At 44.0% G+C, this 24768-nt stretch overlaps 1 protein-coding gene across 6 annotated transcripts in view; it reads left to right on the top strand.

The window, feature by feature from the left end:
- Positions 1-24768, top strand: part of Tmtc1 (transmembrane O-mannosyltransferase targeting cadherins 1) — a 224109-nt gene that overhangs the window by 171601 nt on the left and 27740 nt on the right. For all 6 annotated transcript variants that reach the window (XM_076568360.1, XM_076568361.1, XM_076568362.1 and 3 more), the window contains 2 exons: positions 3685-3828; positions 18210-18318. In XM_076568360.1, the coding sequence (XP_076424475.1) occupies positions 3685-3828; positions 18210-18318 (253 nt within the window). The remainder of the gene's footprint in view (positions 1-3684; positions 3829-18209; positions 18319-24768) is intronic.

The following is a 24768-nucleotide window of genomic DNA, read 5'->3' as shown; positions in this document are numbered from 1 at the left end:
TAAGAGAGCATGTGGCCAAAATAGTAGGGTTATGAGGGAATGAGACGCTAGGGAAGGGAAGCCCATGAGTTGGAGAGCTTTAGGGTAGGGAATGGGTGAGAAGAGCCAAGAAGAGCCAGGGTGTGTTAATCCCACCAGTGGAGAATAAGACCACTATCACAATTTAAAGCCAAATTTGAAGCAAGTTTTAATTGAATACTGGTCAGGTTGATGGCCAGATCTATCTCTGGGTTTCTAGAATGTAGCCCCAAGTCACAGTTTTCAGGAGCTTAAAAAGGCAAAACTCATGATTCACCACATTTCCCATGGGGTCCAATCAGTGGTAAGCGCACATCCTGACGTATTTCCTGCCCACATGTGATCGAGCATGTGAGGTGCAGATGGTCAGATGAACTTGCCTTGTTACCTCCCATAAACAACAGCCTCCAGCATTTCAGGAAGTATCTGTCCTTAGGCAAGGGGCTTGCAGATCAGAGGTGTTTTTGTTTCATGGATCTCTTAGGCACCATAATTAAAACTTATTTTTTATTGGTTCTCACACATGCCAGCAAGGACTCCTGTTATTTTTATCTAAGTTACTCTATCTACCAAGAAAGACTCGGGGTGAGAACCTGCTAGCTCAGAGAAGCCGAGAAGCAACCAACTGACCTTCCTTTTTGGCTGGAGACACAGCAAGAGAGCATCCCTTCTTCTCTAAGTCCCTCCCTACTCCTTCCTGTGGGTCTCCCTATACATATTCCTGGGTCCTCCGCACTCTCTATGACTAATTCTTGTCAACTAGTCGCTGGCTCCACCCCTGATCCCAGGCTGATTTTATTAACAGTCTCAGAATGTCACAGTATGATTAAATAGCCACACCAGACTCAGTAACAGATAGAGCCTGTGGCCAGCATGTGCTTGGTATCCTAACAGCACCACAGAGAGCCGTTTGTGTGGAGTTTCTTCTGGACCTAACAGTCATGATGATTTTAAGATGGGGGGGGGGTGTTTCCAATGTTTTATAGTAAATAACTATTTCTGAAGCCATCCTTTTACATGTTGCATTGATTTCACTTCCCCCTCTGAGAACTGGTTCCTATTCGGTCATAATTTAAGTAACTTGCTGTTGCAGGAATCTTAAAGGGGCTTATTAATAAAAACAAACCCGGAGCCAGGTATTGGGGTGAATGCTGGAAGATCAGAGAAACAGAACAGGCCACAGCTTCCTCACCTGATCCTGTTTCCTCAGACTGGAAGCTTCTGAGTCTTTATCCAGAATGAATCTCAGCTGAACTGCTTCTTGAAAGCCTGAAAGCTTAACCAGCCAAAAGCTTCTAGTTTCTGGTCTTCACGCCTTATATACTTTTCTGCTTTCTGCTATCACTCCCTGGGATTACAGGCTTACTTTCTGGGATTAAAGGCGGGAGTCACCATGCTTGGCTGTATCCTTGAACACACAGAGATCCAGGTAGATCTCTCTCTGCCTCTGGAATGCTAGGATTAAAGGTGTATGCTACCACTGCCTATCCTCTATGGCTGTTCTGTTCTCTGACCCCAGATAAGTTTATTAGCGTGCACAATATTCCGGGGAACACAATACCACCACAACTTGCTCAGAGGAAATAATAAAAATTCTAAATAGAAGCTCTAATTCAATGCAATTCATTTATTTGCTGAGGGTTGAGTGACTCGTATATTACTTGGGAAAACAAATGGATCAACAAGAATAATTTGCCTTTTTAACACCTAAGAGAACAAGTGTTTCTGGTGTGTGTGTGTGTGTGTGTGTGTGTGTGTGTGTGTGTGTGAGAGAGAGAGAGAGAGAGAGAGAGAGAGAGAGAGAGAGAGAGAGAGAGAGATCTGCTGCTTTAGCTCATTTTTCCCAGCCTCCCTTTCCTCAATGGTAAAGCGTTACACAAGGAATTTTTAAATGAGGTGATATATGAGAAAATGCTTCAAAATTTTGCATTAGCCAAATTGCATTTACATTAGCACATACTGGGGTGAGCATTGTCTTGGCTTTTCTACATTAAAAGTCAACTCTATGTGTAAGTGACAGGTGGAGGAAGCCTTCTAGCCTGCTAAGTATGCCCATTCCAGATTGGTCAGAAAGGGCTGACTGTGTGGTGGTTCTACCATATTGAATGAAAGACTGAATTGACCCCTCCCTCCCTTAATGTGTGGATAACTTAGTTTGCTGATACATATGCCACCCTGCTTTTTGTTTCTTTTGAATTTTAGGAAGGCTGGCTTTTACTTCATTGCATGCTAATTTTTGTCTGAGCTGTTTTAAGTTCTCAGGATTTTAAGAATTGTATCAAGCCCAGTGGAAGGAAAGTGAGGGAGAATGGGGAAAGAGGGTCAAGATCAAATACAGTTGATTTTACTCTTTACTTTTTACTCTTTGACTCGGTGGGGGCCACCACCCAGCTCCAAATAAATACACAGAGACTTATTCTTACTTATGAATGCCTGGCCTTAGCTTGGCTTGTTTCTACCCAGCTTTTCTTAAATTATCCCATCTATATTTTGCCTCTGGAATTTTATCTTTCTATATACCTTTCTTTGCTTCTTACTCCATCTCTTTCTGTGTGGCTGGCTGGCCCCTGGAGTCTTCTCCTTCTTCTTTTGTTCCTTCTATTTAGTCTCTCTGCCTGGCCACCCCACCTATTTCTCTCTCCTGCCTTGCTACTGGCCATTCAGCTCTTTATTAGACCAATCAGGTATTTTAGGAAGGCAAAGTAACACAGCTTCACAGAGTTAAATAAATGCAACATAAAAGAATGCAACACATCTTTGCATCATTAAACAAATGCTACACATCATAAAAGAATGTAACACATCATTAACTAATATTCCATAACAATCAAGTGTTTCTTTCTATGATTAAACATTTCCATCCTTTCTTGGTTGAAGCAGTATTATTAGGTTCTGATCCAAAGATATTTGAAAAGATCCCTCCCTGAGGGGGACCCTGCACCAGCTGAAAGCATTGAACAGGGAACTGGTAGCTGTTACTGGAGGGCTTCTCTCCAGGTTCCCCAAGCCCCGCAGTCCCACAATCCACGTATAAAATAATCACTCAGACGCTTATATCACTTATAAACTGTATGGCCATGGCAGGCTTCTTGCTAACTGTTCTTTTATCTTAAATTAACCCATTTTTATAAATCTATACCTTGCCACGTGGCTGGTGGCTTACGGCGTCTTCACATGCTGCTTGTCCTGGCGGCAGCTGGCAGTGTCTCTCTGCCTCCCCTTCCGCTTCCCAGAATTCTCCTCTCTCCTTGTCCCACCTACTTCCTGCCTGGCCACTGTTTTATTTATTGACCAATCAGAACAATTTGACATACAGACCATCCCACAGCAGGTAGCTGTGTGACCTCAACAAAAAGTTCTCACCCAGGTCAGGGAAGATTCTATGGCAAACGAGTGTAATCAGCTTTTGAGGGACTGAAATGTGTTTACTCTTATAAATTAACATTTTATTTACTCTTGCTGTGTTGGGGTTTATTTATTTACACCTCTGAGTTTAAAAGTTTTGCTTTTTGCTATATTTATTTAGATACCTACAGCTGCAAAAGCACTTGGCCTTTAGATATAACACAGACATCCCAATTCAAGGAAAAGTTCAGGGTGCATTTGGGCTGTGGCATGCTTGAGATACCTGTTTAGAAGTCTAAGTTTAACACTTTGATTTTCCAGGCTGTACCCACGCCATGCAAGTGCGCTGAACAACCTTGGGACACTGACAAAGGACGTGGCAGAGGCAAAGATGTACTACCAGAGGGCACTGCAGCTCCATCCGCAGCACAACCGCGCACTCTTCAATCTGGGGAATCTCCTGAAGTAAGGAGAGTGGCTTCTGCTGGCTGGGCGGCCTGGAGAGTTCCAGAGACCCTTGTTTCATTGTGCTACCAATACCTCTTCCTAGCGTTGGCAATTAAATCTACTTCTTGTTAGTTAAAAGCTATATTTCTCGGAATGTCTTTCTGGGATCAGCCCATGGGTTGTCTGCCACAGGGAACAGAGAGGGTTACACAGTCAAGGAAACTTAGCATGTGCTGTGTTACAAAGGAGGGGATGCTACAAAGAGCTTTCCTATGCTCTAGTCCCTTGTGAACCTTTATGAAGGACTCTAGGGGGTACAACCATCCCAAGACTAACATTCCACAATAGACCTCCAGGAAAGCAGAGTTCTCTGAGGGTAAAACGAAGGGCCTGACCAGGGTTTGTGCTCAGTGTGGATTAAGGTTAAAAAAAAAAAAGCCAGGCTTGTCTGGAGTTAGACTAATTTTCAGGAGGGGCTAGAAATATAGCTCAATGGTTAAAAGCAGGAACTGCTCCTGCAGAGGACCAGAGTTCAGTTCCCAGCCCCCACTTTGGGTAGTTCATAACTGCCTGTAACTCCAGCTCCAGAGAATCTGATGCCATCTTCTGGGTTCCACAGGCACCCACACATGTGTGAACATACACAGACACACATAAATAAAAATAAATCTTAAAAAATAAAATAAAACATATTAAAACACATGGAAAGGGTGAAGTCTAGTTACTGAGACAGCTAATTAGCTGCAGGCAGCACTTTTATTTCACTTTAGAGCCTCTGTGAACACAGAGTGTGTCATTGTGGGAAGTTGTAAGAACTTGAGTTTGAATGTTACTAGAGGGTCTGTGTGTGCTTTTGTGGCTCAGTGAGTCAGTAGAAAATCCCACAGGTATCTCCTTAGGTAATTGACTTCTATATAGCACTAGTTTCAGAAATCTTTTCAATGAGGTTTTTTTTTTTCCTCCTAAGAAGCCAACCTGAATGGCTGCCTACAGAGTAAGATTCCTTGTCAAGAATGCTCTCCAGAGTTCTGTGCTCAAACTGGACAACAGCTCGTGGCAGTGGTTCTGTCCTGTTTCCTCCTGCTGGGGACCAAGCTGAAGATGTTAATCTCCCACCCAGTCTGTCTCCACTGACCTCTTCAATAAGTACATTTGAGTTAAAACTATAGGAAAGCATGCTTTAGAATGTAGTGATGGCTGCTTTGCAGTGAGGAAAGCTACTGACTTACCGGTATAAGGCTTTCCCCCCTCAGTAAAGTAAGTTATCACCCAGATCAGTAGTATGGCTTTCATCCATGTAAGACTAGAGTGGTTTCTGGGGCCTTTTGTTTTTAATGGTGCTCTTCAAATGAGACCTCAGTGTGAGTGGAGAAGAGGAAATGGGGATCCTAAGAAGTGCCATGCATAGGGAGAAGCAGCCATGTCTTAGTGTGAGTCTCAGAATCTAGTGAATGAAAGCATGTTAATAGCTAACATTTGTGTAGTACTTTCTAACTAACTTAAGTTATATATACAATCTACTTGTAATGTATGTGTGTGTGTGTGTGTGTGTGTGTGTGTGTGTGTGTGTGTGTTTGTGTGTGTATAGCTGTACTATGTAATTCTTAAAACAACAGGTAAGGAACCCAAGGCTCCTCCAAGAGCTATGTGACCCTGACCTAGGCTTGTGACTGACCCAGGACTGAACTCTGCACTTTGACTCCTTGTCTTGTTTGTGCTACATTCCTGTTTTTCCTAAATAGTTCCCCAGCCTCAGATTACATAATATAAATCTGTGTAAGAGCTTGCCTTGGCCCTGTGTAGATTTCCTAATAGGCTTTCTGAAGGGCACAGTTCAGTTTGTTTTCATTATGTGGAGGTTGCTTGCTGAGTGATAGAGGAAGGTGGTGCAGAAATCTGCAGAGTTGCTCTGCATTTAGAGGGATCTGAGCTAACCTCTGCTCCCCTAATGGGCTGCTGGGCCAGGAGTGATGAGTAGAAATCAAGAAAAGGGCGAGAATGTTGCAAATGTGGGGTGAAGTGCCAGGATTTATTGTTTCTTCAGCATCCGTGCCCTAGTCCTCTCTGGAGCCAGCTTTTGAGTTATTGCAGTTTGCTTTATAAAACCATGCTTCTTTCTGTAGTGTAGAATGCAATGCTCACTGTTTGCATATGAGCAGCGCAGGTCTGACTGTTCCTAAGAGGCAGCCACTCATCATTCCTATTTAATAAATGAGGACACTAAAGTTTGGACCAGAGAAACCTCAGTCCTTTTAATTCAGCAGCCCTGACCACTGCCTCCTAGTGGCTCATGTGGAAAGTGCCAGCCCACTGTAAAATGGCCACCAACTGTCTGGTAGGAACTGAGAACTGTGTATGCAATGTCAGGAAGTCATATTTTAAAACATATAAAAATTAACTTTAATCTTATCTTTAGTTAAACCCTAATATGTCTAAATTATTATTTTAGTGCATGATTAATATTTAACAATGGTTTAAAATTTTAGCATAAAACATTGAAGATATGAATGAGATGACATGCTTTCTTACACTAAATCTGTGAAATCTAATATATATTTGACACTCACAGCCCATCTCAGAGCAGCTATACTTCAAATGTGCAATAACCACACGTGGAATGGTTTCTCTCTCGGCCAACACTGACTTTTACTAATAACCTTGACTTTGAAGGAAACACAGGTCCTTTGTCCAGGCCTGAAAGTCTAAAAATGAGAAGTTTCTCTGTCAGAGAATGCCAGCCAGCTCACTGCACACTGCTCAGATTCTTGGAATTATATGACCCCCACTTCAGCAGTAGACTCTAAGGGTTCCCCAACGTCTCATTTGAGCCGTTTCTTGAGACTTTGAAACTTCTCAGTTGTCTGTTCAGCATATAATGGTGGAAGACTGAGGAGCAGCTCCCAATTCATACTGATTAATAATGGCTTCTCTTGGGACTTAAAATATCAAAATGGAAAAATGAAAAAAGGAAAAGAAGCAAGAAAAGCTTGTGATTTTTATGGGCAAAGATTACAGAAGTCCCCAGTGTGTCAAGAGGGCACAACAGAATATTTAAGATCAGGGTATGGGGAAACATTTATGTGGATGCATGATTAAAATAGATAGTGGTGTTTGTTACTGAAATGAAAAATGGAGTATAAGTGCTCATGTCACACCACTGCCCATTGCTGCAGCAACCTTCCATTGCCTTAGAGGATGTCCAAAGTGTTTCTCTGAATCTGTGATGAAAACAATGACAGAATGTTCTAGAATGCCCATCAATGGAGCTGTGTGATAAACTGAACGGCAGTGTGTGTTTTATCTTCTTTAATCAGCTCCTTCAGAATGAAGACCTTCTAAAGACTGTGAAGGCATAGAAACATAACTATTATTTTATAAAAACTTCAGTGTTTGGGGCATGCTTCCTCACACCCTCTTCATTGGCCACACAATGTTTCATGAAGGAACATCTGTATGTGCACAGGATGGTAGATCTCTACTTCTCAGTGTTGTTTTCTTTTGAGATGGAGTTTCACTCTGTAGATTAGGTTGGCCTTGAACTCATGGCAGTCCTCCTGCCTCAGCCTCCTAGGTGCTGGGATTTCAGTCAAAACCCTTCACTTTTTACCTTCAGCACAAAATGCCAGTTTAGTGGGTAAAGGTGCACTCTCCCTGGCTGCTGCTACCGTGTGAGCACATCAGCTATGAGTGGGCAAGTTAGGGTTCTCCCTCTTGGCCTGAAATCCTCCACTCACTACCATAGTTACCTATTTGTAGTTAGGTGACTTCTGTCTTTATATCTATCCCTAACTCCTTATGCCTTTCCCTATCTCATGTTAGCCTAACTCATGCCTACCTTTCTGCAGATCTTCTCCAGCTTCCAAAGCCCAGCTCAGCGTCTCATGATGCCACCTGCATCTTCATCTCTGCATTTCACAGTATTCTCTATACTCTTCCAACCAGGCAGTAGTTTTCACTGTTCCACAATCTTGCTGCCATCAGTAGTGAACTTTAGTACCTGTCATCCCCTAGGTTCTGTTCATCCTTCTCTCCGAGGCTGTTCATCTCCACTGTGCTTGGGTACTTTCCAACATGGCTGTGCCACTAACTTTCTAAGAGTGCAGGTGTTTCCATTCTATAGTTCCTGGATTCTGACCTTTGACCTTGGCCTCTTCCCTCTGCTCACGCACCTTTCCTTTCTCCCACTCTCTTCACTCCTGCTGACCTTTATGAACTGTCATCTTGTAGCCCTTCTCTGTCTCTCTTCTGTAGTTGTTTTCTTTCCAGACTTTTCTGTTATCAGACCTCCATGATGAGCACAGTTCTCCCCTTATACCACCTTACTGCTGGCCTGTTCACAACTTTGTTAGATGCCCTCTATTAAATAGGTCGTATGACATTATTTTGCTCCTTATCCAATACCTAGTCTTCTTCACCTTCTCTATGGACTTGGGAGCACTTGTGCCCTCTGCACTGGCACAGTGTCCAAATGTTTCAGCATTCAGGATTTCCTGCCCCTCACCACTCATTTCTACTCTGCTGTCCTTGTGAACCCAGACCCAGCGAATACTGACCAGTTGTCAGTGTGTGAAAGACACCTGCCAGACCACATCGACGGAGGCCCTTCATAAGGCTTAGTTAACCCTATTCTAGTTCACTGGATATGCCCCACATCCACTCTCCTCTGCTCACAGTCAGTGTCTGCCCAGCAGATTTATCTGGGAAATGAGAACGTGTGCTACAACCCCTAACTGAGAACACAGCAGACCGTTACCATACTTCTGTGAACATTGACCCCACAACTGTGCTCACACCAGGACTCCTGGCTCTTAAATCCTTAGTGGAGTTCTCAAGCTGTGATAAACACAGTCCAGGCCAGAGCAGAGTGCCACAGGAAGCAGTCTTAAAGGAGCCCAGGACTTTGTTTACATCCTCTGGAAGGATTGTCATCCGCTTTCCCTGCACAGATATTTCTAGGAAAAAAGGTAATGTGCCAGGCCCGACTGCCTTGTCGAGTACAAGAGTTTTTAAGAATCTCCAGCCTGCTCTCTCCTCTGTGCCTTTGCAGTAGAGCTGCTCTCGGCCCCACAGGGAAGGCCCTGAGGGAGGTGGCTTAAGGAGGGAATGGTCCAGTTAAAGTCTAAAGGTAACAGGCCAGTCACTGGGGACTTCTTTTGCAGACACGGGTCATCCTTTAAGGCACCAACACTTCAAACTTTATCTTGAGTCAGTTCAGCAGGCTTTCACTTAGGCACAAAACCTCAGTTTGGTATTCGGGTTGTTGGAGGAATCAAAAAGATTTCAAGTTTAAAAATGCTCTTTGTACACTAGAAAGAGAAGCAAGAAGGGCAGAAAGAGGAACATGTGTGTATGCTGTGTGTTCTCAAACCTACTTATGGCCTGCAGGCTCCATCCCAGGCAGCACTTGGGGAGATGAAACTTGGCTTAAGGATGCCTCCCCTTTTAAGGGACTCATTGTCAATTCTACCAGTTCCTTCCTCTTCTGCCTTCCACAGAATCCAGTCTCCGGAGCCTGTCTGCTGGGTAGCACATGGGCTTTCTGCCCTCACCCTTCCTGTTACCTTCCTCCAGTTGACAGGAATGATGGTTGATTCACTCTTTTCTTAGGACTCTGTCTACTAGGAGCAGTGGGGGTACCACCCCCATAACTCTCCTGTCCAGACAAAGAATTGACTAGGACAGGATCACATACCAATAAAGTGTAGAGAAGGCGTTGACATCCAGTGCTTCCTGTGAGGTCAGGCCATGTCCTTTCTTAAAACAGGTAGCTGCTACCATGTACTGATCTCTGGTTATTGTGTAACTGCAGGGAAACGGTTTTAGCTTGCAGTGGCTTCAACTGTTCCTGTGTAAAGTAGAAATAATTCTAGAAACTGCACTTTTCTTAAGTACTAAATGTAATACATATAAGCACTTAATATAGGACCCAGCACCCAATAAAGATGAACTAGATATTAGCTGTGACTGTAACCTAGAAATGTAGTATCTCGTGTCCAATCTGAAGCTTGACTTCTTGGCACTAATAAGGGATGAGAGGTGGGCAGTCATACTCTACTAGTTAAACAGCTTAGATGACAGCCAGCTGCTGGGGCCCAGATCTCTTCACTTAAGTAGAAAATGGGTCAGCAGGTCCTAGAGAGCTCTCTATAAGCATCTGCAGCTTACCCATGACAAGGGCTTCTAGTCTCTTAACTGAAGTATAGCTAGAGAGCTTGAAACTCACTTTCTCTTGCTGCTACAGCATTCCACCTTTGCTGAGATGCCACACAGTCAGGGGTTCTGGATCACATCTGACCCATGTTGCTCAGCAACTGAAGCAGAGATGGACAGAAACAGCACTCAGCCCAGTGACTAGCAGGGACACAGTACAATGACTCATCCACTCAGCCTCCAGCTGTGGATAACAACTTGCTAAACCAGGACATTCTCAGCTACCTTCTCCTCCAGATCCCAGCAATGGATCTGTGTGTTTGTGCCCTCTTGAAGTTCCCAGAGGGCTTGGAATGTGCATGTGTTTCCAAGTCACGCTACCTTGGGGCTGCTTTTGTACTTGATGTGGTACTGGTTTGGCACTAACCTCAGCCCACCCTCACATATCTGTATGTGCAGGAGCAGGGTCACAGGAGACAGGTGTCCTGTTGCAGACACACTGCAGTGACCTCACAGGGCTGATGCTAAGCACATCAAGGTCTGCCCCACACCTGTGAAGAGAGACTCAGGACTAAAGCTTCCGAAGTTGTGCTTTGTGCCAGCCTTTATGAAGTCCTCACTTCAGTCCACCACCATGTCTGCTGCCCTGTGAATGCTCATGTTTGAGTTTTCCATCACATATGCTTCACTTTCTGTCTGGTAGTGGCAGGAGACGAGGTACGACTGTGATCTTGTCCTTGAATTTTAGCTGTCATGAGTATCTCTTTGTATGTATGTGTCTGTTTCTAGTGTGTGTCTGTATGTGGGTACACATGTATATGCATGAGCATGAAGGGTGGAGGTCAACCTCTTAGGTTGTCTAATTTGTTGTTTTAAGATGGAGCTTGTCATTGTCCCGGTACTTGCCAGGTAGGCTAGGCTAGCTGGCCAGTGAGCCCCAAAGATCCACCTGTCTCCATCTCTTGAGTGCTGGGAATACAAGTTTGATATCAATCACACTCGCCTGGTAGGGATCAGACTCGGGTCCTCGTGTGCAGTAGACTACCAATGGAGCCATCTCCCCAGCCCAGCAGTGTGATCTGAATTGATCAGCTTTCCAGTCTTCACTGTTAGGTAACAGGAATGTGCTTTCTGGGCCGTTGTGCATGAATTTTATAAAAATCAAGCAGAAAAATAAGTGTGAACTGCAGCCAGCCAGATGCTTTTACACACTGCTTTGGCCACAGTGTACTCAGGCATCCTGTGCTGAAATTACACAGGGCAGTCGGGAGTCCTTCCCATCCTGTGTGGGAAGCAGAGCCCTAGGAGGCCCATGCTTACAAAGACCTTCTCCTGAGATGTCTGTAGCTTGAATTTCACACAGCAGTTCTTCTGAAGAGCTGGTAATGTCTCCTGCCATAAAAGTACAAGTAAAAATCTTCTTTGCTTATGAGAAACATCCGTTTTGACCCAGTAACGGCAAAGCACAACACCACGCTAACAGAAGCTCGGTAACGCAGAGGACCGCCTGTTGCCGCCTCCACCCTCCACTCCATGCTCAGGCTGAGGTTCCTTTTCTTTTTTCTCATTCTTCCTCTCCCTCTTTCCCAAACCCATCCAGTCTAGTTTATATTAGCCAACTACTGCTATGGGAGGGGCTGCCCCGGACTGTGGTCCTGTATCCAGTGTCATATTGAAGAAAACTGACTGTCCCTCTCCCAGGAGCATTCAAATGCCAAGAGCTCCTTAGCAAGGGATAAGATTGTTGTGGCCACCCCACCACCACCACCACAAACCCTGTGCTGGGATTTTGTTGACTTGAGCTTGCACAAGTCTTGTGCAAACTGACACAATCATCGTGAGTTCATATATGCACCTATCCTATTGTGTCTGGAAAACATTCTTTCCTTAAACTCATCTACAACCCCTTGGCTCTTACAGCCCTGAGCACTGGGGGTAGAGTGTGGCATAGACATCCCATTTATGGTTGAGAACTCTGAAGTCTCTTATTCTCTATGCATTGACCAGTTATGGGTCTGTGTGTTGATGGCCATTGTGGTGGTCTGAAAGAAAATGGCCTGGGTGATATATTGTGTACCCTAATAAAATTTGCCTGAAGATCAGAGGGCAGAACAAGCCACTAGATTAAACACAGAGGCCAGGCAGTGGTGGCACACATCTTTAATCCTAGCACTCGGGAGGCAGAGATCTGTCTGGATCTCTGTGAGTTCAAAGCCACCCTGGACTGCATGAGATTGACTCAGTCTAGGGGAGAAACAGAGCCAGGCAGTGGTGGCTCACACCTTTAATCTCAGTACTTGGGAATCACACACACCTTTAATCCCAGTACTTGAGATCCCATGCTTTTGCTTGGGAAGCACACATGCCTTTATCCCAGGAAGTGATGGCTGGGCAGAGAAAGGTGTATAAGGCATGAGGACACGGAAACTAGAGGCTTTTTCGGCTGGACCTTTCAGGTGAGGACTCAGAGAATTTCAGTCAGAGGATTTGTGGAGTTGGCGAGGTGAGACGTGGCAGTGGCTTGTTCCTTTGTCTCTCTGATCTTTCAGCATTTACCCCAATATCTGGCCCCAGGTTTTTTATTATAATACCATTTTAAGATTTGTGTTATAATGGCCCCCAAAGGAAGTAGCACTATTAGGAGGTGTGGCCTTGTTAGAGGAAGTGTGTCACTGTAGAGGCGGGCTTTAAGGTCTCCTACATTTAAGCTACACCCCATGAGACAGACCACTTCCTGTTACCTGCAGGCCCAGATGTGGGACTCTCAGTTACTTCTCTAGCACCATGTCTGTCTGCACACCGCCATGCTTTCCGCCATGATGATAATGGACTGAACCTCTGAAAATGCAAGCCACCCCAATGAAATGTTTTCCTTTATGAGAGTTGCCATGGTCATGCTGTCTCTTCACAGCAATAGAAACTCTAACTAAGACAGCCATCTACTATTGAGAAACTCCATTGCTGCTGGCGAGTCACCAGTTCTGTATCTGCTGCTGACACTTTCCGAGTTCATCCTGTGTGTCAATTTTTTCAATTGACTATCAGCTACTTCTGTTGAGATGAATGTGGGACTGTTGAGAAATTGAGAAAATTTAGTAAAATAGCAAACTTAACATATCTCTAATTACTGAGAGAAAATATGGCAAATCCTTAATGCCTTTGCTAAATACTTACCATTGAGATGGCACCAGGAAAGTGAGCCTCTGGGAGTGTTTTTACTTGACACAATCAGAGGGCAGTACCTTATGAAACCACAAATGTTGAGCTGCAAAAATCTTAACATTCTGAGCAAAATCTGATTTCTAATTGATTTTTTTTCTTATGGAATCCATTCTGAGGGTATTGCTGGTTTCAGGAACCCATTCTGAGGAACCTTGGAAATTCCTGGGGTAGGGGCGATTTAAGAGAGATGAGTCCCGCTGCAGTGTTGTAAAAGGCATGTATTTATGTTTGATGTTTACATGGATAACATGGTTCTAAGCAAGGTACATGTGATTCATAGTTGAGGACACTCTTGTAGAGCTCCTGTAGAGAAAGTGGCAATGTCCCCTTGTCATTCCTTCTAATCCATCCATCACTGGGGATGACTTTGATGGTTTTTTTTTTTTAACTATATGCAGGTCATTGGACTGGAATTAAAAACAAAAACAAATGATTAGTAAGATTGTCTTAGTCTTAGTCAGTGTTCAATTGCTGGAAAGAGACACCATGACTTCAGCAACTCTTTTTTTTTTTTTTTTTTTTTTTTGGTTTTTCGAGACAGGGTTTCTCTGTATAGCTTTGCGCCTTTCCTGGAACTCACTTGGTAGCCCAGGCTGGCCTCGAACTCACAGAGATCCGCCTGCCTCTGCCTCCCAAGTGCTGGGATTAAAGGCGTGCGCCACCACCGCCCGGCTCAGCAACTCTTATAAATGAAAATATTTAATTTAGGGCTGGCTTACAAGTGCAGAGGTTTCGTCCATTATTGTCATGATGGGAAGCATGGCAACATACAGACAGATATGGTGCAGGAGAGGTTGCTGATAGTACTACATCTGAATCAGTAGGCAGCATGAAGAAAGAGAGACACTGAGCCTGGCTTGAGCACTTGAAACCTCAAAGCCCACCCACAGTGACACACTTCCTCCAATAGGGCTACATCTCCTAATAGTGCCTCTTCCTGGTGACCAAGCATTCAAATCTATTAGCCTATTGGGGGGGCGCATTTTTATTCAAACCACCACAAAGATCCAAAGTCCGCTTACGGGGAGCTTAAAACTGAGTAAAGCACGCACTCTGGATGTTAGGATCCTTGTGGATGTTTTTCCTCAAGGGATTTACTGATGCACTGCTTCCCAGAATTCCCTAGGAGAAGCCCTGATGTCTCTATTTCCACTGTGTCGCTCAGATGGACATTAATGGAGTCCTCGAGGACTTACATTAGAGGCTGTGTTAAGTGGTAGTTAATCTCTCTGAGTTCATTTATGAAAGGTCTAAGTTTCCATTTTAGCTGACATGAGTTATTACAAATGAAAGCCACTAACCCATTATTATAAAATTCTTGTAGTTTTTTCCCCCCTCTGCTGATTTTGAAGAATTTTCAGCTAAATAATGTCCTGTAGGGACTAATTTTCTGCCTTAATTTTGTAAGTCTATATGTTCCCTTAGATTCAAGCAGCATTTCTAAATTCTACTTAGTGAAGACTCTTTGGAGTTCTAACCATAAAATCAGTGGTCAAATTACTAGGGTTAAAAAAATGCATTTTTGCTTTAAAAAAATGTACAGATGGAAGAGTGACTTTTAGTGTGTTTGTGAGAGAACATACATGTGTGAAAACTCACAAGCTCTATAGAGTGGTGGACAACCTTCATGAACTCTTGTTGACCAAGTGAATCAACAAGAATTATAACTTTCATCTTTAAGGCCCCAGTTCAAGGCTGAGTCCTTGAAGGCCTGGCTGTTAACCCCCTGCTATCAAAGTCTGGAGCACGCATGCAGGAGAGCCAGTTAGGAGCTAACCAGATCACAGTGAGGAGAAGAGGCAGACAGCTCTGCCTTTGCTGATTAGTTTAATTAACTTGATAAAAATTGAGTCACTCAGGGGGAAGGAACCTTAATTTAGGAAGTGCTATCATCTGACTGACCTGTGGGCAGATTTGTGGGGTATTTTCTTGATTATTGATTGATGTGGGAGTTTTAGAACATCATGTGAATACATTTTTCACCAGCTTTCTGTTTTCAATGGCTTCCTTCACTGTCTAAGCTTGGCTGTCCTGGAACTTGAGCTGTAGACCAGTCTAACCTCAAACACAGAGATCTGCCTGCCTCTGTTTTCTCTGAGTGCTGGGATTAAAGGCATGCACCATCAAGCTTTACTGTAATTCCTTTTCACAAACTGGAAGCTTAGTTGGGTGGGGTCTTGCCATGAGGTCACCACTCCCTTTATTCCATTTAGCATCAGGCTTTTCTTTAAACTTTTCCTGGTTTCCCTTTTCCCCTCAAACTTTCCTTTTTGTATTTTTCCTTGCTCAGCTTGTTCCTTTTCCTTATAAATCTGCATAAGATTGGCCACTAGCAACACAGTCTATACTAGGCTCTCTGGAAATCTCCTATGCCAAAGCTGTTAATCCATAACTCTTCAATTTAGCCTTAGGCATATTTTTTTTACCATCATGGCAGGAAGCATGGCAGTGTGCAGGCAGCCATGGTCCTGGAGAAGGAGCTGAGAGTTCTACATCTGGATCGGCAGGCAGCAGAAAGAGAGAGACACTAGGACTGGCTTGAGCATTTGAAACCCCAAATCCTACCCCCGAGTGACACACTTCTTCCATCAAGCCATACCTACTCCAGCAAGGCCATACATCAAATAATGCCACTGTCTATGAGCCTATGGAGGCCATTGTCATTGAAACCACATCTGCCAAATTGAATCCTTAACTCCAAGGACTTTTAAAACTGTGACTTTTTACTCCCAAGTCTATGATAGGAATCTACCTTCTAGGTGAAACTGACTGGTAACAAGCTGCTTCTGTCACTAAAGCATTCAAACTACATTCTATAGACCCTGGACCTGCGGAGGGGTAGGAGAGAAGGCCTGGTATTAGGAATGAATGACCTTGACCCTCGCAGCCCTTGAGAACACATGGCATAGGTATGCTGAGATCTCAGTGCCCACATAGATCACCTAGGAGGTGTAGATGAGGCCTGAGTTTCTATATTTTCAGCAAGCTGCCAGGTGACATTCACTCTAGTGCATGAATCACACTCTGAATAGAAAGTTCTTGGAGATGAGGGTAGACTTCTGAGAAGTTAAGATAAGATAAGCCGCTATGAGTGGGCATGGTGGCTCGTACTTATAAATCCCAGTGCTCAGGAGGCTGAAGTTTAAGTAGACACACAATGAACCAGAAATAAAGTAATAAAAAATATGCATTAAAAATAATTTATATTCACTGGTTTGGTTTTTTTTTTTAACTAAGTGTAGGCCATTGGACTGGTCTCTGGGATTAAAAACAAACAAACAAAAAAACCAAAAAGATGAACAAGATCCAAGACAAAGGCCACAGAGAGCACACACTCAGAGTGTTAGGTCCCTAGTGTCATATTTTAAACTGGTCTTATGCGGGAACTTTTCCTCAAGGGATTTCAAGGGTGGCTTGGCATACAGAGTTCGATCTTATCCCAAAGAAAATGAAGCGTCATGTTACAATGGAGAAGCATTTGGAAGAGGATGTGAACATAACTATAGCCATTTGACTCTCCTGCATGTGAAATTTTAAATTAGAAAGATGATCACAATATCTATCATGAGGGGCCACTGTAAGAACTGAATTCATAATGCTATGAGAATTTATGAGAATGCCCGGTACACAGTTATTACCAAGTTGAGTTGTGAAAACACATGCACCAGACTTTGTATTGGTCCCTGATGGGAAAAGGTGCCCCCAAGGACTAGACCTAGATCCTTGAGGCCATGGACTGTCTGTGGTTCCAGAGATCCTGTTCTTCATACTACATTGCATTTATTACATTTATAATATTTGGTATTTAACATCAGTGTCTGTGGAAGTTGTTTCAGTAACAAAGTTATTACTGCCTAAGTGTGACTTTTTTGGCTTCAAAGACAGAGAGATCCAGGGACCAAACCAACAGGAAACAGGTCTTTCACCCAAGGTTAGGACTTGCAGACTGCCAGACTTCAAGTCCCAGAGAAGACTGAATAACAAAAGTTGAGACAGTGAGGATATAACAGCGCATTGACTATCCTTTTCCAGCCAGTGGTCACAGTGTTTTCTAATTTCATAAATTGTATGTGACATTTTCTTCCTTGGATATAAACCATAGATGGTTTTTTTGGGGGGCCAGTAGTCACCATTAAGAATTCAGCTTGTGAAGCTCAGTAGTTAAGAATACTAGTTGCTCTTCCAGAGGACCTGAGTGCCCAGCACCCATGTTGGATGGTTCATAACACCTGTAACTCCAGCTCCAGGGCATCCAGTGCCCTCTTCTGGACTCTGTAGGTACCTGCACACGGTGATACATATTTATAAACATAGAAATACTTTTAAAAAAGGGTTTTGGCTTGTGGTGCCATTATAAAGGACACAGACCATCTTCACATCTTTATACTCGGTCCAAGCCGACAGGTGACGTCCCAGAGTGCTGCCCTGAGGTCAGTGTTTCTTGTTAACAGACTTACAGACTCTTCAGTAGAACCCAACACGGCAGAGCAGGTGTGCCGCTCACTAAGACCAAATCCCTGACAAGCAGGTTCCCGGTTATAACAGGTATATAGCCCATCTTGGTTAGGGAAGGCATGGCCTTAGGAGTGTGAGGTGACACTATCCACAGTCAAGAAGCAGTAAAAAGGACAGGAAGTAGTCTGGTCTGTAAAACCTCAGGCCCACCCCCCCATCTATGCCCCACCCCCATCCTCCACGCTGGCTCCAAGACCCAAATGCCAAATGTCTACAGCCTTCCATAACAGCACCTGGTGGGGACCAAGTGATGTTCTGATACGTGAGCCCGTGGGGGCAGACCACATTCAAACCACAGCAACAGGAGGCAGGGGGCTTTACGGTGCCTTCCAGTGAGAATCCAGACATGAGAAGAGACTTAGACCTCGGCACAGCCTGCCATAACATGTATATATACCTATACAGTAAAATCCAGAACGACCACCCAATCTTTGCTAAAAGAAACGAACACTTGAAGTCTGAGCAGAGGACTAAAGTGCTAATGAAAGGTGTCTTTCCCATGCTGTCTGCAGGTCCCAGGAGAAAACAGAAGAAGCCATCGTGCTGCTGAAGGAATCCATTAAGTATGGTCCAGATTTTGCTGATGCCTACTCGAGCTTGGCTTCTCTCCTGGCTGAGCAGGTAATTGTTTCCATTTAATCTCACAAGCGTTTCTTTAAATGTTACCGCCAAGTGCATCTACCAATATCATCACAAGTTTTCAATTTTATTTATTTATGCACTTTTTTAGGTATGAGTGCTCTGTCTGCGTGCATGACAGAGAGAGTTTCAGATCCCATTACAGATGGTTGTGAGCCACCATGTGATTGCTGGGAATTGAACTCAGGATCTTTGGGAGGACAGCCAGTGCTCCTAACCTCTGAGCCATCTTTCCAGCCCTTCATCACAGGTTTTTATAGAAATGACATAACTAATAATTGGTAGCTCCAGTCAAACACTGGGTCTTACGTCAGCTAAGGTGCACTTGACTGACACAGAAGCCTCGTTTTCTCGCTGTATAAGGAGCAAACTGAGATGCCTTGCAGCAGCCTCTTGGCTTAAACATAAGGCATGATTTGATCCCACACATCACTTACTGAAGATAAAATCTGCATTTTAAACATTTCAAAAGTTCCAACAAGTAGCAAAATTAGAATAGACTATGAATATTCAAGTGACAGAAATTATAAACTTAGTTTTTATGCTTTATACAGCCATTCGCAGAACCTTCCTCAGACACAGAAATTTGTAGATTGGATTTGAGGGTCCCAAATGTAAAATGGCATTATAGGTGAATAACTCTTGTGTGTATTTTTTAATTTACTTAAACTTAGTGCAGTGTACAGTAGCCATGCAAATAACTGCTATGCTGTATTGATTAGGGATAAAGACAAGAAACTTCAGTACAGATACAGTGTTTTCTGATGTGTGTGTGTGTGTGTGTGTGTGTGTGTGTGTGTGTGTATACCAGGTCCAGAAGAGGATATCCAATGACTTCCTCTGTTACCTCCTGTCTTATTCATTTGAGATAGGGTCTCTCACTGAGCCTGAAGTTTACTCTTTTGGCTACACTGGCTGCCAGTGAGCTCCCAGGGTCTATCTGTTTTTACCTGAGTCACTGGGGTCATAGACACATGTGGCCATGTGTGTACTATGGATTCAAACTCAGGTCCCTAAGCTTACACAGCTAATCCTCTTACCCAGTGAGGCCTCTCCCTTTTCCTTTTCTGAGTGTTTGATCTGAGGTTTGTTGAACCTGCAGGTAGAGGAGTTACCTGTGTCCTCTGAACAGCATAGACAGGCTTCAGACAGGAAGTCTATGGGGTAGTTTGTTTTTTTTTTGAATGTTGACATACAGTGTTTTAAATTAAGGTGATTCTCCATGACGTATGCTTTCAGTCCTGGACAGCCTTTTAACTTACGTTTAATGAAGACACTGGAGAGTTTTCTAGAGAAGAGATTGCCTGCATCCCTTAGTATCATGTCTTCTCACTTCACCCCGCTCCTTCATCTTTCAGAAACACACACACTGCCTCTACCTGTGACCTAGACATGCCAAGCACCCTCTGTGCCAGCATTTTCCTCAGCCACCACACATCTCTGACACAGATCCATTTCCTCCTGCCATGCCAGTTTCCGCCCCCACAATACATTGAGGTCCTCTGTGCTGACCAAACTTTGCCTACTGCCGCTGTGCCTCCCATTCCCTTGTCCTGTGTTTTCCACTCTCTACAATGCTAGACCATCTAACATAGCTTTATGTGTTAATGGCCTCTCACCCACCTCCAGAATGTCTACTCTGTAAGGATGGTTATTGTATTTATCGCAGTATTTTCCCACCTGCCAGGCTGCATGCAGTCAGTAGATTCCAGATGGTGAGTAAATAAATAAGCTTGAAGAATGTGCAGTGCCCATTCCACAGCTGTTCTGGATTGTTCTCCTGCATTGCAGGGGGCTGGACTTGGGGGTCACACAGCTCTCATTGAATCATGCCTCAGTGTGGTGATCCAGATCCACCCTGCATGAGGACTAGTCCGAGAAGCAGTCATGGGGCACTATTCATAGTGACCCCAGAATGTCAACCATGAGGCTGTGGCCACCATTCAGTGTGTCTTTATGAGGCCCTGAGGGTGAGAGATCTGTGTTTCAGTGTTAGAAAGCCTATATATGTTTCTCCTAAATTATATTAAGTTTTTACTTTATTTTTAATCAGTACATGAAGATTTCTTATTTTCTGGAAAGGTCAATTCTGTCTCCACTTCCGTTTCTCCTCAACTGACAACCATCTGAACTGTATTATCTGCTTCTCTCTTATGGTGTTTTTACTTCTACATTTGTTTTTTTGTTTTTTCCCTTAATTCATATTCAGTTCATGTTCCTGCCTTGATTTCATTATGCAACAATGAAGTGTGAGTGAAGATTGTACTAATAGTTTCCAGCTCAGATCTTTTCTACCAGCTCCCCAGCCAGGCAGTAGACACTGAATTGCTCTTAAGGAAAAACACCACATCGTTAAGCAATGCTCCATTTACATCTACAAGTGATAACCAAGTCTGTTGTCTTGGGAGTTCTTGATAGACTGATACCTCTTTACATAGTCCAGCTTTCTCAGGACCATCTTTTCTTTCTTTCTAAATCCCTTCTTGCTTCCAGAACAATTCAGTTTCCAATTCCTGCCCAAACTTTCTCCACTTCCCCGTTTTATGGTGAGTCATATTTCCAGAGATCTCTGTGTTCATCACTTTTCCTGTTGTTATGAACAGGTACCCCAACAAATGCAGCTCAGAGAGGAAAAAGGGGGGGTTTATTCTGCTCACAGTTTGGGGGTGCCATGTGTCATGGAGAGAAAGGCATGGTAGCAAGTGGTTCTGGGGTGGTGGGAATATTTGACGACTGCTTGTCCACATCTCAGTGGTCCACAAAGCAGACAGTGAGCCCAGCTATAAATCTCAAGCTTGCTCCCAACACCCCTGCCTCTATGCAGAGAGGCTGCTGGAGAGCGGGCAGCACCGGCTGGGAGCTGAGTGTCCTGTAAGGGACATTCCACCCTCGGGCCATGACATCAGCATACAAACTCATCTTTTATTCCGTTTCTTGCGTTAGTGTCCTGAGATACTAAACCACGTGGGCAGGGAGACAGCCGCGTGGGCAAAGTATTCACTGTGAAAGCCTGAAAGTTCAGATCCTTAGACCCTACATCAAAAGTGGAGCAAGCATTATTCCTGCCTGTGATTCTAGCACTTGGGAAGCAGAGAGCAGATCCCCAGGCTAGGTTCACTTGAGAAAATCTGCCTCAATACGTAAAGGAGAGCATGATCGAGGAAGGCACATGATGTCAACTTTAAGCCTCCACATGTATGCACTCACACAAATGTGTATGCACATGCACATAAACATGTGCACCACAAGTGCATGCACTCACATACACATGCAAGTGTGAATACACACACATACACACCACATCACATTTAAAAAAAAACACAAAAAACCAAAACTAAACCAACTATTGATTTTCAGTGTTTCAGGCTCATCTTCCACTGACCACAGGTTTCTTTAGGAAAAGCATGTTTTAGATATATCTCCCCTGCTGTCCGGCTCTACTCTAATTAGTGTTATTGTTTATATACAAATAAAACATTGATGTGTTAATGCTGTGAAAAATAATGGTCCCTAGTAGGCATCCCAAAGTTTCAGCTGTATTCCTTTTCTAAACTGAGTGCAGTTAAAGGTACTGCTTTAGGGCTGGAGAGATGGCTCAGCAGTTAAGAGCACCGGATGCTCTTCCAAAGGACCCGGGTATGATTCCTAGCACCGACATGGCAGCTCACAACTGTCTGTAACTCCAGTTCCAGGGGGTCTGGCACTCTTGCACAGACACACATGCAGGCAAATCACCAATGTTCATAAAAATAAATAAAAAGTTTATTTAAAAACAAAAGATACTAAAAGCAGTCAAGATTTAGGGACCTTGAGACGTGTTAGCCCACCAGGACTGTCACATCATTAGTACAGTAAGCAGTCTCACACCAAGTGGTAGTTTGTTGTTTGTTTGTTTGTTTGTTTTAACCAAATAAAGGCACTTTTCAGGCAAAAATTTTAATATAATAACATATATACTGTTTCCTTAGCTGAATTTCAAGAGTGTCAGATGGGATATTTGAAAGGATTTCCTGGTTAAGTTATTTTCTGTGGAAATATGGCAAGCTGATGTGAAAAGCTATCACGTTCCATACAGTTAGAGCTCAACAGTTCTGAAGAGAAACAGATGATGCAGGAGATCTCCATCTTTTCTGACAGGCACACCCCGTGGCCTTTTTCCCACTCTAGGGAATGGGTGTACGTGAAATGCTTTGGGATCTGAGGATCTCACTGAAAAACCCAAGGGCTCTTCTACCCTCAGGGCAGCTGGTTTTAATGTGAAAGAGACAAGACAGCTGTAGGTGGAACTCAGGGCCCCTCCCTTCTCCTAGTCCACATCTTACCGGAATGTCTGGAATTCTTTTGGGAAGAAACAAGTTTCTGAATCACACAGTATGAACTGGAGGCCAGAAATCAACCGACCTGACGCCCTTTGAAGTCCCCCTTTCCTGGTGGCCCCACTCTCACAGCAGCCTAGCCTTTCAAACACCAGAAAATATAGAAGCAATGTTCTTAAACTTTTGTCAGCACGCACGCACGCACGCACGCACACACAGCCCATGCTAACCGTGGCTGTGCACCATGTCCCATGCGCAGGCAAGATTCCAGAGGCTGTGTGGAAGGATTCACATTTATCTGTATTTAATTTCAAGTCTGCAGGGAGCACAGCCTATGGGCTGTGAGGCACTTGGCAATTAGGGTGTCCATACAAGATTTGTCTTTTGAATATGCTTGGTTTATTCACACAAACATCCCTTATACTATAAGGCTAATATAAAAATTAAGCAGACATCTTACCAAACCAGGAACAGTTGATTGGACTAAAAAAAAATGTTGCTACTGGGTTCCACTGGGGAATCCTCTCTGGTAAGAACACTTGGGAAGCTTGCAGGCTCTTCCTATGTCTACAGTGAAGTCCTTCAGCTGTGGCAGACTGGAAGCATGGCACCGATGAAGGTCGGGAAGCCCTTGAGAGCATAGACCAGCAGCTGGAACTGACTAGTGGCCTGTGTGCGCCCAGCGATAGTCCAGAAGTACCAAGACAAGGCCATGCACAGAGTTTTGAGGCTTCTTGCTGATGAGTGTCAACACAGAGACTAGAGAAGCCGGCTCTCCAGAGCATGGCAGGGCAATCCTAGAGGCCATTTCTAAAGTTACAACTTTTGTATCGTTTCACTGGGCAGTAGCTCTGGTTTTCAGAGCTCACAGCTTGGGACTGGTTCACTAGCACATCAACACTACTTTGGGGTCTCTTGGTTAGTATACCAAGGCCTGTCCTGAGCTAGGCTCCTATCTGAGCTGCCTGGGGCTTGCTACTGAGGCCTAACTCCTCACTGAGCTGACTGGTGGTGGCAAGCTTGGGTATCATATTTCAGGTTACACAAAATGGCTTTTAAAATTACACATAATGGTATGTTCCTACCCAAGTTCTTTGTCTCTGCCTGAAATTTCTGATTTTCTAAGACTTTTTAATCCTGTCTTTTCTGCCATTTAAAGTATCAATTACTCTTTCCAGCTAGCTATTTCAGTGGGGAAATTTGAGAACAGTAACTTTCAATTATTTGTTTATGTCCTTAAAAAAACAAAAAAACAAAAAACAAGAAAAACAAAACTTTATGGTGATGGGGAGAGTGGCTCAGGCTCATAATCCAAGTATTTAGGAACAGGAGCCTGAGAGTCTCAGAGAAACAGAAGAAGCCCAGCAGGACCCCTCCAGGACAGGGACACAGAACCCCATCAGGGCACCTCCAGGACAGGGACACAGAACCCCAGCAGGAAACCCCTCCAGGACAGGGAAACAGAACCCCAGCAGGGCCCATCCAGGACAGGGACACAGAACCCCAGCAGGGCACCTCCAGAACAGGGAGATTACTCCCAGCCACTTTTAGCCATGAAGAAGCCAGAGAAAAGCAAATGAAATCAGCCTTTTCTCTTATTGTGGTGGTATTGTGTTCCCCAAAATATTGTGCACTCTAATAAACTTATCTGGGGTCAGAGAACAGAACAGCCACAATATTAAACATAGAGGTTAGGCAGTGATAGCACACGCCTTTAATCCTAGCATTCCAGAGGCAGAGATCTGCCTGGATCTCTGTGAGTTCAAGGCCACACTGGAAACAGCCAAGCATGGTGACTCATCACGCCTTTAATCCCAGGAAGTAATGGCAGGAGGCAGAAAGGTATTTAAGGTGTGAGGACGAGGAACTATAGCTGGTTAAGCTTTTAGGCTTTTAGCAGCAGTTCAGCTGAGATCCATTTGGATGAGGACACAGAGGCTTCCAGTCCGAGGAAACAGGATCGGCTGAGGAATTGGCGAGGTGAGGAAGCTGTGGTTTGTTCTGCTTCTCTGATCTTCCAGCGTCCCAATACCCAGCTCCAGGTTTGTTTTTATTAATAAGAACTTTTAAGATTCATGCTATATCTTACTACACAAGGAATGTATGTGGTGTGTTA

The sequence above is a fragment of the Peromyscus maniculatus genome, chromosome 3 (genome assembly GCF_049852395.1).
Source record: "Peromyscus maniculatus bairdii isolate BWxNUB_F1_BW_parent chromosome 3, HU_Pman_BW_mat_3.1, whole genome shotgun sequence".
NCBI classification, from domain to species: domain Eukaryota; kingdom Metazoa; phylum Chordata; class Mammalia; order Rodentia; family Cricetidae; genus Peromyscus; species Peromyscus maniculatus.
This window is presented reverse-complemented; position numbering and strand designations above follow the sequence as displayed.